Source organism: Caretta caretta, chromosome 1, assembly GCF_965140235.1.
Source record: "Caretta caretta isolate rCarCar2 chromosome 1, rCarCar1.hap1, whole genome shotgun sequence".
NCBI lineage: Eukaryota > Metazoa > Chordata > Testudines > Cheloniidae > Caretta > Caretta caretta.
In genome coordinates this window covers 251,087,409-251,110,463 of record NC_134206.1, presented here as the reverse complement: position 1 = coordinate 251,110,463, position 23,055 = coordinate 251,087,409, and the positions used below count along the sequence as shown (strand labels likewise).

The 23,055-nt window shown below is 43.8% G+C and overlaps 1 protein-coding gene across 5 annotated transcripts in view; it reads left to right on the top strand.

The window, feature by feature from the left end:
* The window catches only part of KIAA1549 (KIAA1549 ortholog), a 204,986-nt gene that overhangs the window by 156,091 nt on the left and 25,840 nt on the right, over nucleotides 1-23,055 (top strand). For all 5 annotated transcript variants that reach the window (XM_075123048.1, XM_048830947.2, XM_075123050.1 and 2 more), the window contains 2 exons: nucleotides 8,268-8,470; nucleotides 16,136-16,260. In XM_075123048.1, coding sequence (XP_074979149.1) covers nucleotides 8,268-8,470; nucleotides 16,136-16,260 — 328 coding nt within the window. The remainder of the gene's footprint in view (nucleotides 1-8,267; nucleotides 8,471-16,135; nucleotides 16,261-23,055) is intronic.

Sequence of the window (23,055 nt, the reverse complement as noted above, 5' to 3'; positions counted from 1 at the left end):
GACCTTCCTATCAACACTACAAAAAAAAGGATTCTGAGTGGACTCCTCCTGAAGGTCGAAACAACAGACTGGACTTCTACATAGAGTGCATCCGCCGACGTGCACAGGCTGAAATTGTGGAAAAGCAGCATCACTTGCCCCATAACCTCAGCCGTCAGAACACAATGCCATCCACAGCCTCAGAAACAACTCTGACATCATAATCAAAAAGGCTGACAAAGGAGGTGCTGTTGTCGTCATGAATAGGTCGAAATATGAACAAGAGGCTGCTCGGCAGCTCTCCAACACCACATTCTACAAGCCATTACCCTCTGATCCCAGTGCGGGGTTACCAAAAGAAACTACACCATCTGCTTAAGAAACTCCCTGAAAAAACACAAGAAGAAATCCGCACAGACACACCCCTGGAACCGCGACCAGGGGTATTCTATCTGCTACCCAAGATCCATAAACCTGGAAATCCTGGATGCCCCATCATCTCAGGCATTGGCACCCTGACAGCAGGATTGTCTGGCTATGTCGACTCCCTCCTCAGGCCCTACGTTACCACCACTCCTTGCTATCTTCGAGACACCACTGACTTCCTGAGGAAACTACAATCCATCGGTGATCTTCCAGAAAACACCATCCTAGCCACTATGGATGTAGAAGCCCTCTACATCAACATTCCACACAAAGATGGACTACAAGCCATCAGGAACAGAATCCCCGATAATGTCACGGCAAACCTGGTGGCTGAACTTTGTGCCTTTGTCCTCACCCATATCTATTTCACATTTAGGGACAATGTATCCCTTCAAATCAGCGGCACTGCTATGGGAACCCACATGGCCCCACAATATGCCAACATTTTTATGGTGGACTTAGAACAATGGTTCCTCAGCTCTTGTCCCCTAATGTCCCTACTCTACTTGTGCTACACTGATGACATCTCCATCATCTGGACCCATGGAAAAGAAGCCCTTGAGGAATTCCACCATGATTTCAACAATTTCCATCCCACCTCAGCCTGGACCAGTCCACACAAGAGATCCACTTCCTGGACACTACAGTGCTAATAAACGATGGTCACATAAACACCACCCTATACCGGAAACCTACTGACCACCATACTTACCTATATGTCTCCAGCTTTCATCCAGACCACACCACACGTAGAGCCAAGCTCTACGATACAACCGCATTTGCTCCAACCCCTCAGACAGAGACAAACACCTACAAGATCTCTATCAAGCGTTCTTACAACTACAATACTCACCTGCTGAAGTGAAGAAACAGATTGACAGAGCCAGAAGAGTAGCCAGAAGTTACCTACTACAGGACAGGCCCAACAAAGAAAATAACAGAAAGCCACTAGCCATCACATTCAGCCCCCAACTAAAACCTCTCCAATACATCATCAGGGATCTACAACCTATCCTGAAGGACGACCCATCACGCTCACAGATCCTGGGAGATAGGCCAGTCCTTGCTTACAGACAGCCCCCCAACCTGAAGCAAATACGCACCAGCAACCACACATCACACAACAGAACCACTCACCCAGGAACCTGTCATTGCAACAAAGCCCGTTGCCAGCTGTGTCCACATATCTATTCAGGGGACACCATCATAGGGCCTAATCACATCAGCCACACTATCAGAGGCTCATTCACCTGCACATCTACCAATGTGATATATGCCATCATGTGCCAGCAATGCCCCTCTGCCATGTACATTGGCCAAACTGGACAGACTCTACGTAAAAGAATAAATGGACACAAATCAGACATCAGGAATTCTAACATTCAAAAACCAGTCACTTCAGTCTCTCTGGTCGCTCGATTACAGACCAAAAAGTGGCAATTCTTCAACAAAAAAACTTCAAAAACAGACTCCAACGAGAGACTGCTGAATTGGAATTAATTTGCAAACTGGATACAATTAACTTAGGCTTGAATAGAGACTGGGAGTGGATGTGTCATTACACAAAGTAAAACTATTTCCCCATGTTTATTTCTCCCTTTCCCTCCATACTGTTCCTCAGACGTTCTTGTCAACTGCTGGAAATGGCCCACCTTGATTATCACTACAAAAAGGTTTTTTTTCTCTCCTGCTGGTAATAGCTCACCTTACCTGATCACTCTGGTTACAGTGTGTATGGTAACACCCATTGTTTTATGTTCTCTGTGTACATAAAATCTCCCCACTGTATTTTCCACTGCATGCATCTGATGAAGTGAGCTGTAGCTCACGAAAGCTTATGCTCAAATAAATTTGTTAGTCTCTAAGGTGCCACAAGTCCACCTTTTCTTTTTGCGAATACAGAGTAACACGGCTGCTACTCTGATACAAACACAGTGGAATTAAATGCTAAAATGTAATATGTGTCTTGGGAGTTCCAAAACTTTAGTTAGTGGTAAATGTTTCCAAATGTCTCTTAATACTGTGCTGAGAGGATGGGCTAATAGGTCACTTGGAAAAAATGTAATTTTAGAAATAACTTGGATAATTGGATAGAGAAATGGTAAAACCAAATAAGGTGCAATTAAATGTACACCTTTGTATGCACAGCAGTTGCTAGAAATAGTTTGCATTACTGGTGCATTCTGAGAGTAATACAATGAATTCACACTTGACCATGCTGTGTTATCCTCGGAATACATAGAACAGCTTAATGCTGTAAATCTGAAATTGTGGAAGTCTGTGACCGTTGTATAACTTTTAGCTGTCAGACCACTGAAATAGATCTTCAGCGTCTCCTATTGCTATGTTTATTGGCTTTTTTTTCCTCCCTAGATTTAAATGAGTAGATATCAAAATATCTTTACTGGGAATTTCTTTTAAAGTAAATGTTCACTATTTTGTTCTGTTGGTTTTCCAGAACTGTGTGCACTAGTATTTTAGTTATATCATAATTCAGCAAGACATTTTTACAGGGTTTCCAGTGCTGTTCACAGATTAGCTGCCAGAACTGAAATATTATTCTTGGGATCAAATTTAGTTCCTTTGTTTCATTAGCAATATGTTTTGGCAACCTCTCTTCAGTGCATATGTCTCTTCAAAGAACAAGGCAATACTGTTCATATAAAAATAAATAGAAAAAACAATGTCTCAAATGTAATATGTAGACTAGTACATCAGTAGTAGCTGTAAGTGTAGGAGATGTGTGATTGATGCTTTATGAAATGAGTACGTTATTTTAGAGAAAACCAATTTCCTCCATATTGTTTTCCATTCTAACCATTCACAGATGTGTGTCCAAACATCATTATTGGTAAAACAAATTGGTCTCATTCATGTTGTGCCTTTACCTAGGGATACAGTATATTGGCAAACACATGGTCTATGTTAGAAGCGTCAAATGATTTTCAGCCAGTCTTCTCCCCCTTGATTGGATGAACATTCTTGAATGTCTCAGCCAAGATTTTCAAAAATGGAATCCTCATGCTAGTCTCTTTAAATCCATATTTAGGCACCTGAATAAATGGTCTAATTTTTCAAAAATGTCAGTCACCTAAGAGCTCCCATTGAATTTGGTGTCTAAATATAGACTTCAGAGGCTAACCTGAGGCACCAGTTTTTTAAACATCTTGACTCTCAATTTCAATAGATATTACCTTGTACTGAACAACAGCTGCCGTAACAATGGGTTAGCTCATTCTCTTTATTGAAGGTGTGACAGTACTTTTCACTGAATTTTGTAACTGCTTTTTGTTTTGCCATTTAGAAACTTGGCTTTAAAAATTGAGTTTTTTACAACGTAAAATTAAGCATCCCCCTAAGAGAACCTAACCTGAGATTTTCAAAGTACTGATTTTGTGCAGTCTTAGGCACAGGCTGAGAGGGCAATAAAATAAAGCTGAAAGGTTTTATTTCAGTGCCAGGACAGACAGATATACCAGAACAAATGTGTTTTCTTCAAAGAGGTGTAATAGTTCGGTCTCTTCCATTCCTACCCCCACAATTTCCATCACTGGTGTGTGAGGAATAAAATGACTGATCTACCCATGGGATTCTGGTTACCTCTATTCAGAGATGAACACAGATGGTATAATCAGGTAAGCCTGCTACAGCTTATCACTTTTTATTACCAAAAAAAAAAAAAGATGAAAGTAGTCTGTGTCGCACATGAAAACAAATACAGGAAGGCCTCAAGGCCTTTTCAGTCTTGAACTACGCTGATGTTATTTATTCCACTGCATCTCAGTGTTATGACCATCTTGCTTTGCTGAATATGGACTTGTGTTGCAATGTCCTTTTGACACTTGTCACCAAGAATGTGATTTTGGCCAGTATCATTTTTAACAAGAATCATGAGGTCAAAAGAATGAAGATCATAGAAATGTAGAAGTGTGTTTTTTTTGTTTGTTTGGGGGATTTTTGTTTTTGTTTTTTTTTTTTACAAAATCGGAGTCTATGGTCATTGTGTCTGTATCCAAAAATACACTAGTTTTTCTATTTTTAATAAAAATATTGAGCAGCGAGTATGTTTTGAGAACAGCTTAGGTCAAATGGTAGGAGTTGCATGAAGGACCACCTTTAGTAAAGCCAGACTAACTTCAGATTTTATAGATAGATACAGATATATAGTAGGCAGAGCCGGTAGCTCCTAGCCAGCTGTAGTAAAAGTTGCCTGACACTTCCTGTTTTCAGTGCTTATAACTTTGCTAAACTTTTGGCTGAAATTTCCCATGTTTGGTGTCTGTTTCAGGCTGAATCATTTTGGGAAGTTTCAACAAAAAGGGTTCTGCTATTTTAAAAGAATGAGATTAAGGAAAAATACATTGTTCTGCACATATTACTAAAACCGTGTCGGAACTGTTTTGTTGAGGAGATCTAGAGCCTCTGTGCTTTGGAACAAGGGCTCAAAATTTGGCAGGAGGGTGGAATTTCTGCCAGGGATATGTCTTCTGTTGAAAAATGCAACCAAGTTGTAAACCTTAGAAAAATTGCAGTTTGCACATTAGGCTTTTTAGTCGAGTTTGGGGGCAAAATTATCAGAAGATTCCATCTGTACTGAACATACTCTATCCCAAGGTTGCAGAGGCTGAGCACAACTCTCCTTGCAATGGATAGGGCTGTGGGGTCAGGCACCAGAAGTGAGACCAGGGATATCCCATCTCTCCTGTGCTCTCAGTGCTCCCTCTGCTGGCACCCAGACAGGGAGGAAGAGAAACCTGCTGCCTGGGAATGCAGAAGGGATAAAAGATGGACCTGGGAGGGCAGCAGAGGGAATAGACTGGAAATGGGAACCCTAGGGAGGGGAGACAGGGAGTGACTGGGCAAGAAGATTGAGACTGGGAACAGGAAGATTGGGACTGACGTTTGATGAGGAACCAGAGTGGTCAGACGTGGGAGAAACAGGGCGGAGTGGTGTGTGGCAGGAGACCACATGCCCCTCCAAAACCTGGAATGGAACTAGATATTCCTGAGTCACCATTCCTCTGCTGTCAGCAAGTGACTCTGAAACCACCGGCAAAGTGCATATCTCATTCTCCTTTAGTGGCAGATCCACATGGAAGATAACAGCCTCCCTTTCTCTGCATTCCTGGCTCATTCACTAGACACCTTCTATCTTCTGCAACAGAGGAGGCAGATAACAGCCTCTTGCACTACACAGTTCTGATTCATCCTTGGAGAACAGTCCATCCTGTGTACTGAATGAGGCAGGGGATCTGGGGGAAAATAATATGTGATCATATAATTAAAAATTGTATATGTACAAAGGGTCTGAATTAACTCTTCAGGGGCAACCTTAATTCTGACATTTCCTAAGTCACTGGTAATTTTTAAGTAATTGGCCATTGCTAGTTGAAGCCACGTGAGTGGATAAGATCATCCAGAGTGTAAAGGGAGAAGATTCTCTCTCCTCCTCCTCCACTCCACCCCACCCAATACCAAAAGAAACACTGAAAGAATGATCAGAAAGGATTGAAGAGAACTAGAAAAGGACGGGGTTGTGAAAACCAAGGGAGGAGAAGAGTTTAAGAAGGATGGTGTGGTCTCTGCTGTTTTTGTTACTACTGAAGCCAAGGAGGATGGGGATGGAGTAGACGATCTGAGATTTAGGAAGAGGCTGCAAAAGACCTCAGGTGAGTGTGTTTTTGGTGGAATGAAGGAGGAAGGATGGAGTTGGAGGGGAAAAACTTGAGATAGCAATTATAAATGGCACACTGCATAAATGTAAAGAAAAAGGGCAGAAGGAAGATGGAGCCATATTTTTGGGGTTAGGGCGGGTGTTCTGCTCGTGGGGGAACAGACCAGAAAAAGAGTCAGACCTTGTGGAGGAGTGATAGGGAGTGGGTGAGAGTAGGGATTGGGGGGAGGGCAGATAGTTGCCAGGAGTAGATGGGGTCTAGTGAGCAAGTGAGTGGGTTGGAGGAAAGGGTCTTGAAGAAGATGAAAGGGGGTGGGGAAGTGGAGGAGAAAGGGAAAAGAGGAAGATCATGTCAGACATTGGTCTTTTATATATATATATATTTTTAAAGTCAATAAGATTGTGTGCAGAAGAGGGGGATGTGTTGTGGGGGAGAGGTTCAGATACGTGGCTGGGATTGTGGGCACGGAAGTCAACAAACGTGGAGAAACAGCACTAGATCCTCAGCTGGTATAAATCAACATAGCTCAGTTGAAGTCAATAGATCTGTGATTTATTCATTTCTGGATCTGGCCCATAATGCTGAATGCTGCCCTCTTTCACCTTGCAGGGGAGAAGTGTGTGTGGGAGGGGTAAATTGAGGAAATCCAAAATATCTAGTAAACTAGTAAGTTTTCTCCTCTTATGCAAAATGTACCCAAAAAGACATGATTGGGCATGTGTTATATATGCCCTTGTCAAGGAATCTTTTCAACAGTAGGGCTTCTATCACCATCTGCTGGATCAAGCAGACAGTGCACACTTCTTCAACATACTCTTCTAGAACCTTTGGAAAATATTTTGACCATCTCAAAATGTTCCATAGGCAGACTTGTTTTGGCATTTTATCAGCCTTTTTGTAGTTGGAAACTACATGCTAGGCTTAATGAAAGGGGGCTCATTTAAACATTTAGAACTAGATGCACCCGTCAGCATACTCAGACACACCTTTCGGTTTCTCTTCAAACCTATTTTGGGAACAAACAGAGTGGTGGGTGTGTTTGTTATGCAGCCATCATATGTGTGTGTTTGCTGTGCAAACCGGAATTGTCAAAGGTTTTTCTTACTTTCAGCTTCCAGACTTTTTAATTAAATGTGACCTAAAGAAAAGCAATTTTTAAAAAAAAATGTGTACAAAATTAGAATGGAACAGTTTCTGATTATTTCAAGGTATGGAAAATTAGCAGGTGAACTTCTCATTCTCATAATTTGATTAAGTTGAAAGAGCCAAAAACAAATATTATTAAAGTAAGTTAGTTATTTTATAAATGTTGTTTAGACTATTAAGGCCCAATTTTGAACTCCTTACTCAGATAAAATTCCTATTAAATCCTGTAGGAGTGTTACCTAAATAATGATGTGAGGGCCATAACGTCTTTAGATTAGCAGAACTTGACAAACTTTTTTCCCCGCATCCAGGGTGAAGCCTAGTATAGGTAGTTAAAGAATTTTTAATCTTATGGTTTCCTGAGGCCCTGTAACTCCTTTCCTGCTTTCCCACCGGGATTGCTGTTGCTTAAAGCACAGTACTATCCCATCAGTAACAGTGATCTGATTGCACCTGCACTTTGGCTTTGTGGTCCTGGTGAGGATTGGTCCTTCAGAGCACCGCTTCCCAGCCAAAACAGTCATCTGTTGTAATTTAGTAATACTATACAAATGGGTAAGGAAGGATAGTCTTGGATCTGATCTGGTATGGCAGTTTCTACAGTCCTCTGTATCTCTCTGCCTCAGTCTCCTCATCTGTAAAATGGGAACAATAATCCTTCCGTATCTCTTAGGTACTGAGAGACACTTGTAAAGTTTGTGCAGTGTTTTGCGATCCTCAGATGGAAAACCCAATGAAAATGACGGGTATTATTGTAATTATTAAATCTAAGGAATTAGTTGTCTGTGTGGTAGCAACATAATGCCTTCTCTCCCCTGGAGCTGTTGCCTTTGTATCTTAAAATATATATAATCTGAAAACATGTTTGCAGATATAGTTTTTCTTTTTCTTTTTACAGCGCTTTCCCACTCACCCTGGGAACCTGTTTTCTGGTCAGCATCCTAAAGATCATTGGTTACAACTCTGAACAACAGTCTGACATTAAGCTTTCACACTGTGTCTTCTAATATTTTTTGTTTGGTCTTTATTCTTTCATTACAGCTACAAGCCCCCAGTGTGAAGGGGTTTGATTTTGCTAAGCAGCATCTGGGCCAGCACAACAAAGATGACATCCTGATCATTCATGAGCCAGCTCCTCTTCCAGGACCTATTAAGGACACTACCCCTTCTGAAAATGGAGATGTGCCAAGCCCCAAATCAAAGACCGCTTCAAAGCCTTCAAAGAATGTTCGACACAGAGGGAGGTTAGTTCATCTGAAGAGAAGTAGTGTTGGCTAGATTACGGTTAATTAAATGCAAAGTGGTATTGTAAACTGCAAAGCATTTTCAGTGAAGGATCCTCGACTTTGGAACTGCTTTTTCTAGCAGTTCATCAGAGCTTACGTCTAGCTACTTTATAGGCGCCATTGCAAGGCTGCTTTTTTTTTTTTTTTTTTTTTTTTTGGCTTTTAATTGCAGCATTTTCAGTTAAATGGGATATCTTGGGCAGGGTGTAGGTTGGGCAGAATCAGAGCATTACCTATTATGGGGTAATGTTAAGTGTATTGCTTTTAATGCATTGAATTTTGAAATTGCTTGTGGTTAGTAGGGGAATGGGTGATTAAGAAATCCTATTAGTGATACTAGTTGCAATTATTATATGTAAGTCAGACTAAAATTCCCACAAATCAACAAAAGCTGCAAAACTCAAAGACGACACTCTTTTCTGTGCCCATCACTGTGTTACCTATCTGCTAAATGTCCAACACTCTCCTCAAACTGATGTCAGGCAAAAAGGTCCACAGCTAAGCAAGTTGAGAACAACATATCACCTTTCACTTAGAATTTCCTGACCGTCAGCAAGGGCTGAATGACATCATCATTCATCCACTACTCATTGCATTGCCAGAGCCAGAGAGAATCAGGCCTGTGGGGAGAAAGGGTGTGTAGCTGAGACAGTGAGTTAGAGATATTAGTGCTGTGGCATTTGTGATGACTGAAGCCATCCATCTTCCTCTCTCATAGAGCTATTAATTATCTTGAGTATTGTGATGAGGAAGGTCTCCTACGAGCCCAGTTCTCTCTGTCTTGTGCAGCATACTGAGGAAGGAATGCGGTACTCTGATATTCTCCTGAATATGTGTATGTCACATAACTAAACTTCACTAGAGCTGCTGTCGGAATCGTTCTCACCAAAGCAGGACACTGAGATATGTTGCAGCTTTGCAGAAGAGACTGGATATTAGTTTGTGGAAGACGGGTGGCTTCCTCGCTCACAAATGTGCTGATTGAATGAAAATCACTGGTGCTTTATGAAACCACCTATATCAAGTGTTTGCAATTTTGGCACCCATAACTTCTACAGCCTCACTCCTCACCGTGCTTCCACACCCAAGTCCCTGAGCTGATGCTACCCTATTCCCTTACCACATTTATCAGTGTTGATGCATATCAGTATTTAAAAGCTGAATGTGGTTGAGAATTAGCAGGGTGTGTGATGGATGAAGATGATGGGTAGGAGGTGCATATGGAGGAGCGGGGCTGTGTGAGGACGTGGGGTGTAGGATTGTATCATTACTGTAAGTGGGTGCCTAGGAAGAGTGCAGGGGGTGGGGGGGGGCATTGAGGAAGTCTGTGAGGGAAAGGAGTGTGGCATTGCCGGGAGAGTACTGAGTGGTGTGCAGGGGTGTAGCCAGGCATGACAGTTGATTGGGCTGTGGGGGCATACAGAAATTTGGACTGTGAGAGGGAAATGTGGGACAAATGGGCCAGAGCTGGGTGGGGCCTGATGGGAAGAAATGAAGCAGAGACGAGGAGCCATGGTATGATGAACCACAAGTGGCTCAGCAGAACAGAGCTCCTCTCCGCTGCACTTTCCACCATTCTTCCTCCTCTCCCCTTCACATCTCTGCTCACTCCCACCCCTTCTTCACCATCCCTGTTTGCAACCCTGATGCCCCCCAACACACACAGCCATTTGTCCCTTGCTGTGTCCCCCAGCATGGTTGCTGATCCCACCTTGGCTGCCCACAGTGCTGCTGCATTATGACAGGGGGAAACCAAGAGAGATGGTGGGTGAGGATGTGGAGAGGGAGTGTGGGGTGCGTGTGGAGAGAATATTTTGGGTGGAGAGGCTTGCTGGGAAGAATGAGGGGCATACAGGTGGTGCTTTGGGGGTCTAAGCAGCACGCTGCCTCTGCACTGATTTGTCAGCACTTGAAGGGCTCTTCATCTGCTGCTGCCTGGACTCCCTAGTGCATTGCACTGGCAGAACTGTGGGGAACCCCTGGTATATCATTGCCTCTGCACAGAAGCACTTGACTCCTCTGGTTCTCCGCAGCATGGTGTGCCAGAAAGCAGAGGATGGGCATCCCCTTTTCCTTCCCACTTAACTCTCCCTGCTCAGTGTCAGATCGCTGCACCCCAACTCACCCCTATAAATCGCCACACCTCTCCACTCAATCCCTCATACACCTCAGAGCTTCATTCACTCTTCTGGCCTCCTGACACCCTTGCTGCCACACATGGGCTTCTCCAGAGCCCATCCCCCATATTCCCTGCCTCCCCATGGGCTTTGTAAGGAGTAGAGCTAGTGAGTCAGGGACCAAGGCTAGCAGCATCCCAGAAAACAGAAGCAGTTGAAGGAATTTGTCACTTCTGTCAGCTAATATTGGCTCAGATCAATTAGATTATTCTAAATGAGAGAGATGAGTTCATGTGTTTCATTTTAAAATTTCAAAAGTGGCCTGTGTCAGAGAGATTATCAGAATGTGTAAGTGTGTGAAAAGAGAGAGAGTAGTTTGGAGTTTGAGAGCTCTGTGGTGTCTGAGGGTTTTAGCAGGACTCAAAGGAAAACATGGTAAATTTTCAAAAAGAAGCTTTTTCAAATGTTTCCTCTGGATAAGTTAGTAAATATTTTACTTAAAAAATCATTATGCCAAATTTGAAATGTGGGCATTTCCCCCCCTGCTTGAAGTGCAATCTCCATGTAGGCTCAGCTGTGGAGTCACTTCATAATATGTTGATGTGCAGCTGCCAGTGAGACGTTTAAAACATTTTCTCCCTGCGGGAGGGAAAGACGGACACATTACAGATTTATATTTTATGGATCATTCCTTCAGTTCTTTGGTTTTGTGGGTATGTACAGAATAAAACAGAATCTGATTCAATATAATGCTGTACAAAACAGTATGGTGAATATTCATATTTGTTATTTGTATTTACTGAAATACTGAGTCATGGACTAGGACCCTATTGTACTAGGTACTGTACAGACACAACAAAAAGATGATTTGGGCCCCAAAGAGTTTACAATCTATGCATAAAAAAAGAGATAGCAAATGGATACAGACAGGTGGGAAGCTAGAAGAGAACAATAAACCAGTGTTGGTCAACATGATAGGCCTGTGGTCTCAGCACGCCACGAGCCTGACTGTTGTCAAGGGTTTTTTTTGTAGGCATCATGGCAGAGGAGGGTTTTGAAGGAGGATAATAAAGTAGTTTTGTTGATGTTTACGGGGAGCTACTATAAGTATGAGGGGCAACATGGGAGAAAGCACAAAGGTGCTTGTTTGAAAATTTAATTAGTGGGCAGAGGAGGCTGACATGATGGGCTGATCAAATGGAAGAGACTTATGATATATAAACTATTTATTTATTCAAGTAGCACCTAGAGGCCCCAACTGAAATCAGGGTCCTTTTGTGCTATGCAAGGTACAAATGCATAATAAGGGACATTCCCTGCCCTGAACATCTTACAACAGCACCCAGCAAAATGGAGCCCCAATCCCTAATAAGGCATTTGTATGCTACCATAAAATACATATTTACTAAAAATCTAAATAGAAAAGACGAAGAGTGGGAGGTAGAACAAAGGCACAGAATGAGGAAAATGAGGAAATTAGTTAAACAGGAATGAAAAGGAACTGTCATAAGAGTGAAATGCCTGCAAGCTTCATGGAAACTTTTAAAAACACCATGATAGAGGCTCAAACTAAACGTAACCCCCCAAATAAAAAATACAGCAAGAGGACCAAAAAAATGCCCCCCTGGCTAAACAACAGAATAGAAGAGGTGCTTAGAGACAAAAAGACATCCTTCAAAATTTGGAAATCAAATCCTACTGAGGAAAATAGTAAGGAGCATAAACTCTGGCAAGTCTAGTATAAAAGTATAAATAGGTGAGCCAAGAAAGAATTTGAAGAGCAGCTAACAGATGACATGAAAACTACCAGCAAAAACATTTTTAAGTACATCAGAAGCAGGAAGCCTGCCAAAAAATCCAGTGGAGCTACTCGACCATCAAAGTGCTAATGCAGTACTCAAGGAAGGGCCATTGTGGGGAAGCTAAATGAATTCTTTTCATCAGTCTTCACTGCAGAAGATATGAGGGAGATTCCCACACCTGAGCCATTCTGTTTAGGTGTCAGATCTAAGGAACTGTCCCAGATTGAAGTGTCAGTAGAGGAGGTTTTGGAACAAATTGATAGATTAAATAGTAGTAAGTCACCTGTACTAGATGGTATTCACCCAAGAGTTCTGAAGGAACTCAAATATGAAATTTTAGAATTACTAACTGAGGTGTGTAACTGGTGGTTTAAATCAGCCTCTGTGCCAGATGCTTGGAGGATAGTTAATGTAATGCTGACTTTTTAAAAATGCTTCAGAAGCCATCATGGCAATTACAGACCAGTAAACCTAATTTCAGTATCAGACAAATTGGTTGAAACTATAGCAAAGAACAGAATTATTAGCTATATAGATGAAAACAATATGTTAAGGAAGAGTCAACATGGCTTTTGCAAAGGGAAATCATGCCTCACCAATCTATTAGAATTATTTTAAAGTATCAACAAATGTGGACAAGGGTGATCCAGTGGATATGTTGTACTTGGACATTCAGAATGCATTTAACAAAGTCCCTTATCAAAAGCTCTAAGGAAACTAAGTAGTCATGGAATAAGAGGGAAGGTCCTCTCATAAATCAGTAACTAGTTAAAAGATGGGAAACAAAGAGTAGGAATAAATAGTCAGTTTTCGTAGTGTCGAGTAGCAAATAGCAGGGTCCCCCAAGGATCTTTACTGGGACCAGTTCTGTTCAACGTATACATAAATGATCTTGGAAAAACGGGGAAACAGTGAGGTGGCAAAGTTTGCATACAATATGAAATTACTCAAGACAGGTAAGTCCAAAGCGACTGCAAAGAGTTACAAAGGGATCTCACAAAACTGGGTGACTGGGCAACAAAATATTCAGTGTTGATAAATGAAAAGTAATACGCATTGGAAAACATAATCCCAACTATACAGACAAAGTGATGGGGTCTAAATTAGCTGTTTCCACTCAAGAAAGAGATCGTGGAGTCACCAGCGATAGTTCTCTGGTGCAAAGACAGTAAAAAAAGCTAACAGAATGTAAGGAACCATTAGGAAAGAGAGAGATCAGGGATCAGCAACCTTTGGCACATGGCCTATCAGGGAAATCTGCTGGCGGTCTGGGACGGTTTGTGTACCTGCAGCGTCTGCAGGTTCGGCCAATCGCAGCTCCCACTGGCCACAGTTCACCGTTCCAGGCCAATAGGGGCTGCGGAAAGCAGCAGCCAGCATATCCCTCGGCCCACGCTGCTTTCTAGAGCCCCCGTTGGCCTGGAACGGCGAACTGCGGCCAGTGGGAACTGCGATCAGACAAACCTGCGGATACTGCAGGTAAACAAACCGTCCCGGCCCGCCAGCGGATTTCCCTGATGGGCCGCGTGCCAAAGGTTGCCGATCCCTGGGATACATAATAAGACAGAAAAATATCATAATGCCACCCTATAAATCCATCTTTGAATACTGCATGCAGTTCTAGTCACCCCATCTCAAAAAAGATTTATTAGAATTGGAAAAACTACAGAGAAGGTCAACAAAAATGATTAAGGGTCTGGAACAGCTTCCATAAGAGGAGAGATTAAAGTGTGAGACTGTTCATCTTAGAAAAGAGACAAGGGGGATATGATAGATGTCTATAAAATCATAAATGGTGGTGGAGAAAGTAAATAAGGAAGTGTTATTTACCCTTTCACATAACACAAGAACCAGAGGTCTCCCAATGAAATTAATAGGCAGCAGATTTAAAACAAATATAAGGAAGTAGTTCTTCACACAACACACGGTCAACCTGTGGAATTTGTTGCCAGGGGATGTTGTGAAGGTCAAAAGTATAACTGGGTTCAAAAAAGAATTAGATTAGTTCTTAACCAAGATGGTCAGGGATGCAACCCTATGATCTGGGCGTACCTAAGCCTCTGCCTGCCCCAAGCTGGGAGTAGTGGACAACAGGGAATGGATCACTCAATAAATACCCTGTTCTGTTCATTCCCTCCCTACCATCTGCCCCCAGCCACTGTCGGAAGACAGGATGCTGAACTAAATGGACCATTGGTGTTGACTTAGCAAGGGCATTCTTATGTTCTGACAAAGAGGTGCTCAAACAGAGAGAGCTCAGCTCTCACTTTCCTGTTTGTGGAGCTCTTCTGTCTATAAAAAAGATTATGTAGTGAGGAAGGTTTGTACATACTATAGTGATTCTCTTTTTTCCAGGAGTATTTTGTATTGGGATTTGAATAACCAATATACTACTTTTGCAGGAAGAGAATTTGTATAGAGTTCTATAGATAGACTGGCAGTATGCATAGGGTGAGGGAAGTTGAGTTAGGAACGCTAACAAGTGCATGTGGTGGGTTGAACTTTTGATGAACTCATCTGCCTGAGCAGCACTTATCTTAGTGTGCACTCTCTAGGGAAGGCTGACCTTTAGTTGAAGGCTTTAGTAACTGGATCAAATATCTGCCAAATCTGGCACTTAGCAAGGTTGGTGGACCAACTAGTCCGCTTCATGAAACCATTGCATTAGTGCACAGACAGACTATGAATGTTTACAAGATTATATATCCAATATGCATACTATCGCATCAGCTAATCCTCTGCTGAAGTGCTGAATTTAGAATCAGTTGCATCTAGTGTATTTTGTCCCGTTATTGTTTTGTATTCTGTTTTTTGAATAGCTGTCAGCTGAAATACGCATGCAATTCAGAGGCTGGTGGGGAAAACCACAAGATTGCCTTTAATTGTTCTATATATACCTACCATGAGCTAATTAAATTGAATGATATAAGAAATTGTAGGTTATTTGTATTCCTGCAGCTCCTGAATGCCCAAATAGATGGAGGCCCCATTTTACTAGATACTGAACAGCCATGTAGATGACACAATCTTTGCCCCAGTTAGTTTACAATCTAAATCTAAGACAAACAAGTAAACAGAGGTGCTGAGGAGGAAGGATGGGATAACAATAATGCTAATGTGTTTCTGCATAGACAAGCTATGTCTACGATGTGTAGAAACCAAGGGATTGTATCTTTCTTTTGTTTTGTACTGTATTGAGTAAATAAAATATTAATAGTCCTGGCTGAGTGTAGGCGTAAATAGTTAGCAAAACTATCAGTGTGGACTTACTTTCAGAGTTACTTTAGTAGCTGGACTTGGTAACTTCATACTCTGATACTAACTACACATTTAGTCATATTACTTTTGAAGTAACAGATGACTTTTCTGCCTGAAAAGTAATCCTGCTAGTTGCTAATGTGAAGGGCTTTCTGTTACAATTAAGATTACCTTTTTAAAAGTAAAAACAGGTTACTTAACAATCCTGTCATGTGTATGAGTGAAGTCACGGGGCACAGCATTGCCACAATTTTGCAATTCCCACATTCATGACAAAGGTAATCAGTTATGTATTATAAGACAAAGTTCTTTATCAAAAGAACTTTAAAAGTCCTACCAACATATGTTCTTATGGGATCTCCTTGTACCTGCTGGCTATAGCCCTTTATAAACCCGTCTAACATTTCATTCATCTTTTTTTATATCTTCTTTTTTTATGGCTGCAGAGTTTCCCCTTCAGATGCTGACTCCACAGCGAGTGAACAGTCCAGTGGGAGAGAGACAGGGGAAGAAACCGCAAGACCATCAACCACTGCCAATGAGGGCAAACCACGCAGAGCTCCAAAGAGTGGTTTGTTACATTTTTTTCTTCAGTCTCTTGCTGCAGTGTTTTGGTAGGGCATAACTGAGATACATTTCAGTGCTGCTATTTTCTAAAAAGTAATTTTTGTCTATTGGATCTTCTTGTTTTGGTTCTCCTCCATTTTTTCCCTCTCTTTATTTTCTCTTTTCATATGTTGCAGTTGGAGATCTACATGTTTCTTTCATTCAGGCATGCATCTGATCCAAGTGATATAACACCAATCACCCTCTGTTCTCTCATCCAGCAAATATGTTTCTAATCACGTCATTATGACTCTGTTGGTAGAAATCTTGCAGGAAATTACAGGAGTAAGGAGATCACAACAGGACTTGACACTGTGGGGGCATATGCCTTTAACTGTGACTTTGAAAAAGTGAGATTTAAAAATAGGGTGGCAAGTTAAGAGTTTAAAAATCAGTGTGGTACTTGTGCATGGTATAATTTAGGAAGTCAAGATGCCTTATTATTAGCACGAGTTTTGGTAAAGACTTGTTGGCATCTCATGGAAAATACTGCATGTTATTTACCTCACCCCTGTCATATTTTTATTCCATTTTACCCGCATTTTAAAGTATTTAAAATGTTTGCATGAAAACAGGATTTTGATTAAGAGCTAACACTTCTATTCATATTGCTTACTTCTCACTGGAGATTTTAGGACCAGATCCTCAGCTCATCAATCAGAGTAGCTCCAGTGTGGAGGTCCAGATACATTACAATCCTGTTTTGTACAAATGTCCTTAGTAGTAGTAAAACAAGAGAGAAGGGAATACTGGAAGTACCACAGGCAGATCTCTCTAAAAGTTGAATGGTGTTCAGAGTTTTCCATGAGGTGGCTATTGAGGAATGCAATGCCAATATACTTGAGCTAATAGCATACATTTCCCAGTTTACCATTGTGTCAGAGAAGAGGTGATAATGAGTAAGATGCAAGAGGTCTTTATGCCCTGGTCTACACTAGGACTTTAGGTCGAATTTAGCAGCGTTAAATCGATTTAAACCTGCACCCGTCCACACAATGAAGCCCTTTATTTCGACTTAAAGGGCTCTTAAAATCGATTTCCTTACTCCACCCCTGACAAGTGGATTAGCGCTTAAATCGACGTTGCCGGCTCGAATTTGGGGTACTGTGGACACAATTCGATGGTATTGGCCTCCGGGAGCTATCCCAGAGTGCTCCATTCTGACCGCTCTGGACAGCGCTCTCAACTCAGATGCACTGGCCAGGTAGACAGGAAAAGAACCGCGAACTTTTGAATCTCATTTCCTGTTTGGCCAGCGTGGCAAGCTGCAGGTGACCATGCAGAGCTCATCAGCGCAGAGCTCATCAGCACAGGTGACCATGATGGAGTCCCAGAATCGCAAAAGAGCTCCAGCATGGACTGAACGGGAGGTACGGGATCTGATTGCTGGTTGGGGAGAGGAATCCGTGCTATCAGAACTCCGTTCCAGTTTTCGAAATGCCAAAACCTTTGTCAAAATCTCCCAGGGCATGAAGGACAGAGGCCATAACAGGGACCCGAAGCAGTGCCGCGTGAAACTGAAGGAGCTGAGGCAAGCCTACCAGAAAACCAGAGAGGCGAACAGCCGCTCTGGGTCAGAGCCCCAAACATGCCGCTTCTATGATGAGCTGCATGCCATTTTAGGGGGTTCAGCCACCACTACCCCAGCCGTGTTGTTTGGCTCCTTCAATGGAGATGGAGGCAATACGGAAGCAGGTTTTGGGGACGAAGAAGATGATGATGAGGAGGAGGTTGTAGATAGCTCACAGCAAGCAAGCGGAGAAACCGGTTTTCCCGACAGCCAGGAACTGTTTCTCACCCTAGACCTGGAGCCAGTACCCCCCGAACCCACCCAAGGCTGCCTCCTGGACCCAGCAGGCGGAGAAGGGACCTCTGGTGAGTGTACCTGTTAAAATACTATACATGGTTTAAAAGCAAGCATGTGAAAGGATTACTTTGCCCTGGCATTTGCGGTTCTCCTAGATGTAGTCCTAAAGCCTTTGCAAAAGGTTTCTGGGGAGGGCAGCCTTATTGCGTCCTTCATGGTAGGACACTTTACCACTCCAGGCCAGTAACACGTACTCGGGAATCACTGTAGAACAAAGCATTGCAGTGTATGTTTGCTGGCATTCAAACAACATCCGTTCTTTATCTCTCTGTGTTATCCTCAGGAGAGTGAGATATAATTCATGGTCACCTGGTTGAAACAGAGTGCTTTTCTTCAGGGGACACTCAGAGGAGCCCATTCCTGCTGGGCTGTTTGCCTGTGGCTAAACAGAAATGTTCCCCGCTGTTGGCCACAGGGAGGGGGGAAGGTTGAGGGGGTAGTCACGCGGTGGTAGGAGGCAAAATGCGACCTTGTAACGAAAGCACATGTGCTATGTATGTAATGTTAACAGCAAGGTTTACCCTGAAAGAGTGTAGCCACATCTGATGAAGTGAGCTGTAGCTCACGAAAGCTCATGCTCAAATAAATTGGTTAGTCTCTAAGGTGCCACAAGTACTCCTTTTCGTTTTATAAAATGTGTCTTTTTAAATACCGCTGTCCCTTTTTTTTTCTCCACCAGCTGCATGTGTTTCAATGATCACAGGATCTTCTCCTTCCCAGAGGCTAGTGAAGCTTAGAAAGAAAAAAAAACGCACTCGCGATGAAATGTTCTCCGAGCTCATGCTGTCCTCCCACACTGACAGAGCACAGACGAATGCGTGGAGGCAAATAATGTCAGAGTGCAGGAAAGCACAAAATGACCGTGAGGAGAGGTGGCGGGCTGAAGAGAGTAAGTGGCGGGCTGAAGAGAGTAAGTGGCGGGCTGAAGAGAGTAAGTGGCGGGCTGAAGACAGGGCTGAAGCTCAAATGTGGCGGCAGCGTGATGAGAGGAGGCAGGATTCAATGCTGAGGCTGCTGCAGGACCAAACCAGTATGCTCCAGTGTATGGTTGAGCTGCAGCAAAGGCAGCTGGAGCACAGACTGCCACTGCTGCCCCTCTGTAACCAACCGCCCTCCTCCCCAAGTTCCATAGCCTCCACACCCAGACGCCCAAGAACGCGGTGGGGGGGCCTCCGGCCAACCAGCCACTCCACCACAGAGGATTGCCCAAAAAAAAGAAGGCTGTCATTCAATAAATTTTAAAGATGTAAACTTTTAAAGTGCTGTGCTTAAAGTGCTGTGTGGCATTTTCCTTCCCTCCTCCACCACCCCTCCTGGGCTACCTTGGTAGTCATCTCCCTATTTGTGTGATGAATGAATAACGAATGCATGAATGTGAAGCAACAATGACTTTATTGCCTCTGCAAGCGGTGATTGAAGGGAGGAGGGGCGGGTGGTTAGCTTACAGGGAAGTAGAGTGAACCAAGGGGCGGGGGGTTTCATCAAGGAGAAACAAACAGAACTTTCACACCGTAGCCTGGCCAGTCATGAAACTGGTTTTCAAAGCTTCTCTGATGCGTACCGCGCCCTCCTGTGCTCTTCTAACCGCCCTGGTGTCTGGCTGCGCGTAACCAGCAGCCAGGCGATTTGCCTCAACCTCCCACCCCGCCATAAACGTCTCCCCCTTACTCTCACAGATATTGTGGAGCACACAGCAAGCAGTAATAACAGTGGGAATATTGGTTTCGCTGAGGTCTAAACGAGTCAGTAAACTGCACCAGCGCGCCTTTAAACGTCCAAATGCACATTCTACCACCATTCTGTACTTGCTCAGCCTGTAGTTGAACAGCTCCTGACTACTGTCCAGGCTGCCTGTGTACGGCTTCATTAGCCATGGCATTAAGGGGTAGGCTGGGTCCCCAAGGATACATATAGGCATTTCAACATCCCCAACAGTTATTTTCTGGTCTGGGAATAAAGTCCCTTCCTGCAGCTTTTGAAACAGACCAGAGTTCCTGAAGATGCGAGCATCATGCACCTTTCCCGGCCATCCCACGTTGATGTTGGTGAAACGTCCCTTGTGATCCACCAGAGCTTGCAGCACTATCGAAAAGTACCCCTTGCGGTTTATGTACTCGGCGGCTTGGTGCTCTGGTGCCAAGATAGGGATATGGGTTCCGTCTATAGCCCCACCACAGTTAGGGAATCCCATTGCAGCAAAGCCATCCACTATGACCTGCACATTTCCCAGGGTCACTACCCTTGATATCAGCAGATCTTTGATTGCGTGGGCTACTTGCATCACAGCAGCCCCCACAGTAGATTTGCCCACTCCAAATTGATTCCCAACTGACCGGTAGCTGTCTGGCGTTGCAAGCTTCCACAGGGCTATCGCCACTCGCTTCTCAACTGTGAGGGCTGCTCTCATCTTGGTATTCATGCGCTTCAGGGCAGGGGAAAGCAAGTCACAAAGTTCCATGAAAGTGGCCTTACGCATGCGAAAGTTTCGCAGCCACTGGGAATCGTCCCAGACCTGCAACACTATGCGGTCCCACCAGTCTGTGCTTGTTTCCCGAGCCCAGAATCGGCGTTCCACAGCATGAATCTGACCCATTAGCACCATGATGCATGCATTGTCAGTGCCCATGCTTTCAGAGAAATCTGTGTCCATGTCCTGATCACTCACGTGACCGCGCTGACATCGCCTCCTCGCCCGGTATCGCGTTGCCAGGTTCTGGTGCTGCATATACTGCTGGATAATGCGTGTGGTGTTTAATGTGCTCCTAATTGCCAAAGTGAGCTGAGCGGCCTCCATGCTTGCCTTGGTATGGCGTCCGCACAGAAAAAAGGTGCGGAACGATTGTCTGCCGTTGCTCTGACGGAGGGAGGGGCGACTGACGACACGGCTTACAGGGTTGGCTTCAGGGAGCTAAAATCAACAAAGGGGGTGCCTGTACATCAAGGAGTATTTCAGGCAGGACTGCACGGAGGGTTCCAATAAGAAATGGTGCACCTAAGTTATCGTTCTTATTGGAACAAGGAGGTTAGCCTGGCCTCTGATTTATACATGGCTAGATTTACCTCGCTGCACATTCTCTGTGAGTGACTGCAGTGTGACCTAGAGGAATGAGTCCCCTAGACAGGGGAGGAGGCAAATGAGTACAAAACAAATCTGATCTATTTCTTGTTCTGACCCACTCCATCTATCTTTTACATCTTTGGCTGGCAGCAGACGGTGCAGAAGGACTGCATGCCATCCACATCTCATGGCTGCTCGGCAGAAGATGGTACAGTACGACTGCTAGCCATCTTCATCTCTTGCCTGCCTGACATAAGATGGTACAATACGACTGCTAGCAATCCTCATCTCTTGCCTGCCTGGCAGAAGATGGTACAGTACGACTGCTAGCAGTCCGTATCGCCTGCCCGCTCACCATAAGACGGTTCAATTGGACTGACTGCAGGACTAAAGAGAATGACCTGGTCAAGTCACTCCAAATTTAGTCCCTGCGCCCATGTCTGCCCAGACGCTCCCAGCCGACGTGGCCAGGAGCACCTCGGACACGACGAGGACGACTACCAATCGTATTGCACCGTCTGCTGCCAGAAGGCAATGGGTTGCTGCTACTGTGCAGCAAAGCCGTACCGCGTCTGCCAGCACCCAGGAGACATAGGGTGACGGTTACCTGAGCGGGCTCCATGCTTGCCGTGGTATGGCGTCTGCACAGGTAACTCAGGAAAAAAGGCGCGAAATGATTGTCTGCCCTTGCTTTCACGGACGGAGGGAGGGAACGGGGGCCTGACGATATGTACCCAGAACCACCCGCGACAATGTTTTAGCCCCATCAGGCATTGGGATCTCAACCCAGAATTCCAATGGGCAGCGGAGACTGCGGGAACTGTGGGATAGCTACCCACAGTGCAACGCTCCGGAAGTCGACTCTAGCCTCGGTACTGTGGAAGCGCTCCGCCGAGTTAATGCACTTAATGCACTTAGAGCATTTTCTGTGGGGACACACACACTCGTATATATAAAACCGATTTCTAAAAAACCGACTTCTATAAATTCGACCTTATTCCTTAGTGTAGACATACCCTATGATAATATCAATCACTAGTTCCCTTCCAAAGCACCTGTTTTTCCCCAGTGTATGCTTCTACCTACGCAGTGCTCAGCACACTGAATGATTCTGAAAGGGCTGGTTTGATGAGGCTGGTTTACCTCCTGGATGAACATTCTGTTGTAACATGTAAGCAAACAAAACACAAAGTAGGCAAATGCTGCCAGAAAATAAAGTGTGCTTCCTAGTAAACTAGAATGCAATACAGATCCCTTGCATACACCTTTCACGAGGTGCCCTTCTTATTTTGTAAGATGTCATCCTAGTGGCCTAGGGTGTATGTTGTAATGTCTTATGTTTGCTGTAAGGACCAGAATTAATGCCTGAATAAATGAGTATAATGTTAGTGTTTTATGAGGAGTTAATATTATGAAAGACTGTTGGACTACTACTTGTTCCAGTCTATGTGAATCCAGCCCTATTGCATCTCATTCAATACTATCCCATTTCCTCCTGCTAGGAAACTCCCTATTTGTTACCTTGTTTCGCATCTTCCTCAGAGTTTCCATGTTAGGCTTTAGGGAGTGTTATAAGTTGTTACAGCGAGAGCTAATTTTAACTGTATCTTAATTATCTGGAAGGATTTGCTGGAGAGCTGTGCAAAATGTGTCCTCTTTTTCCTTTCTGCCATTCTGGGGCTGAAGAAGCCGTTTCTCAGTAATTGGTCCTCCTGGTCAAGGGATAAAGGGGACTATTTTTAATGTTCAAGACCAGACCCCACTGTAATGGTGTAGTCTACTGCTGCTAAACTCCAGTCTGAGCCTCCTTTTCCTACAGCTAAGGCTTGGCAATC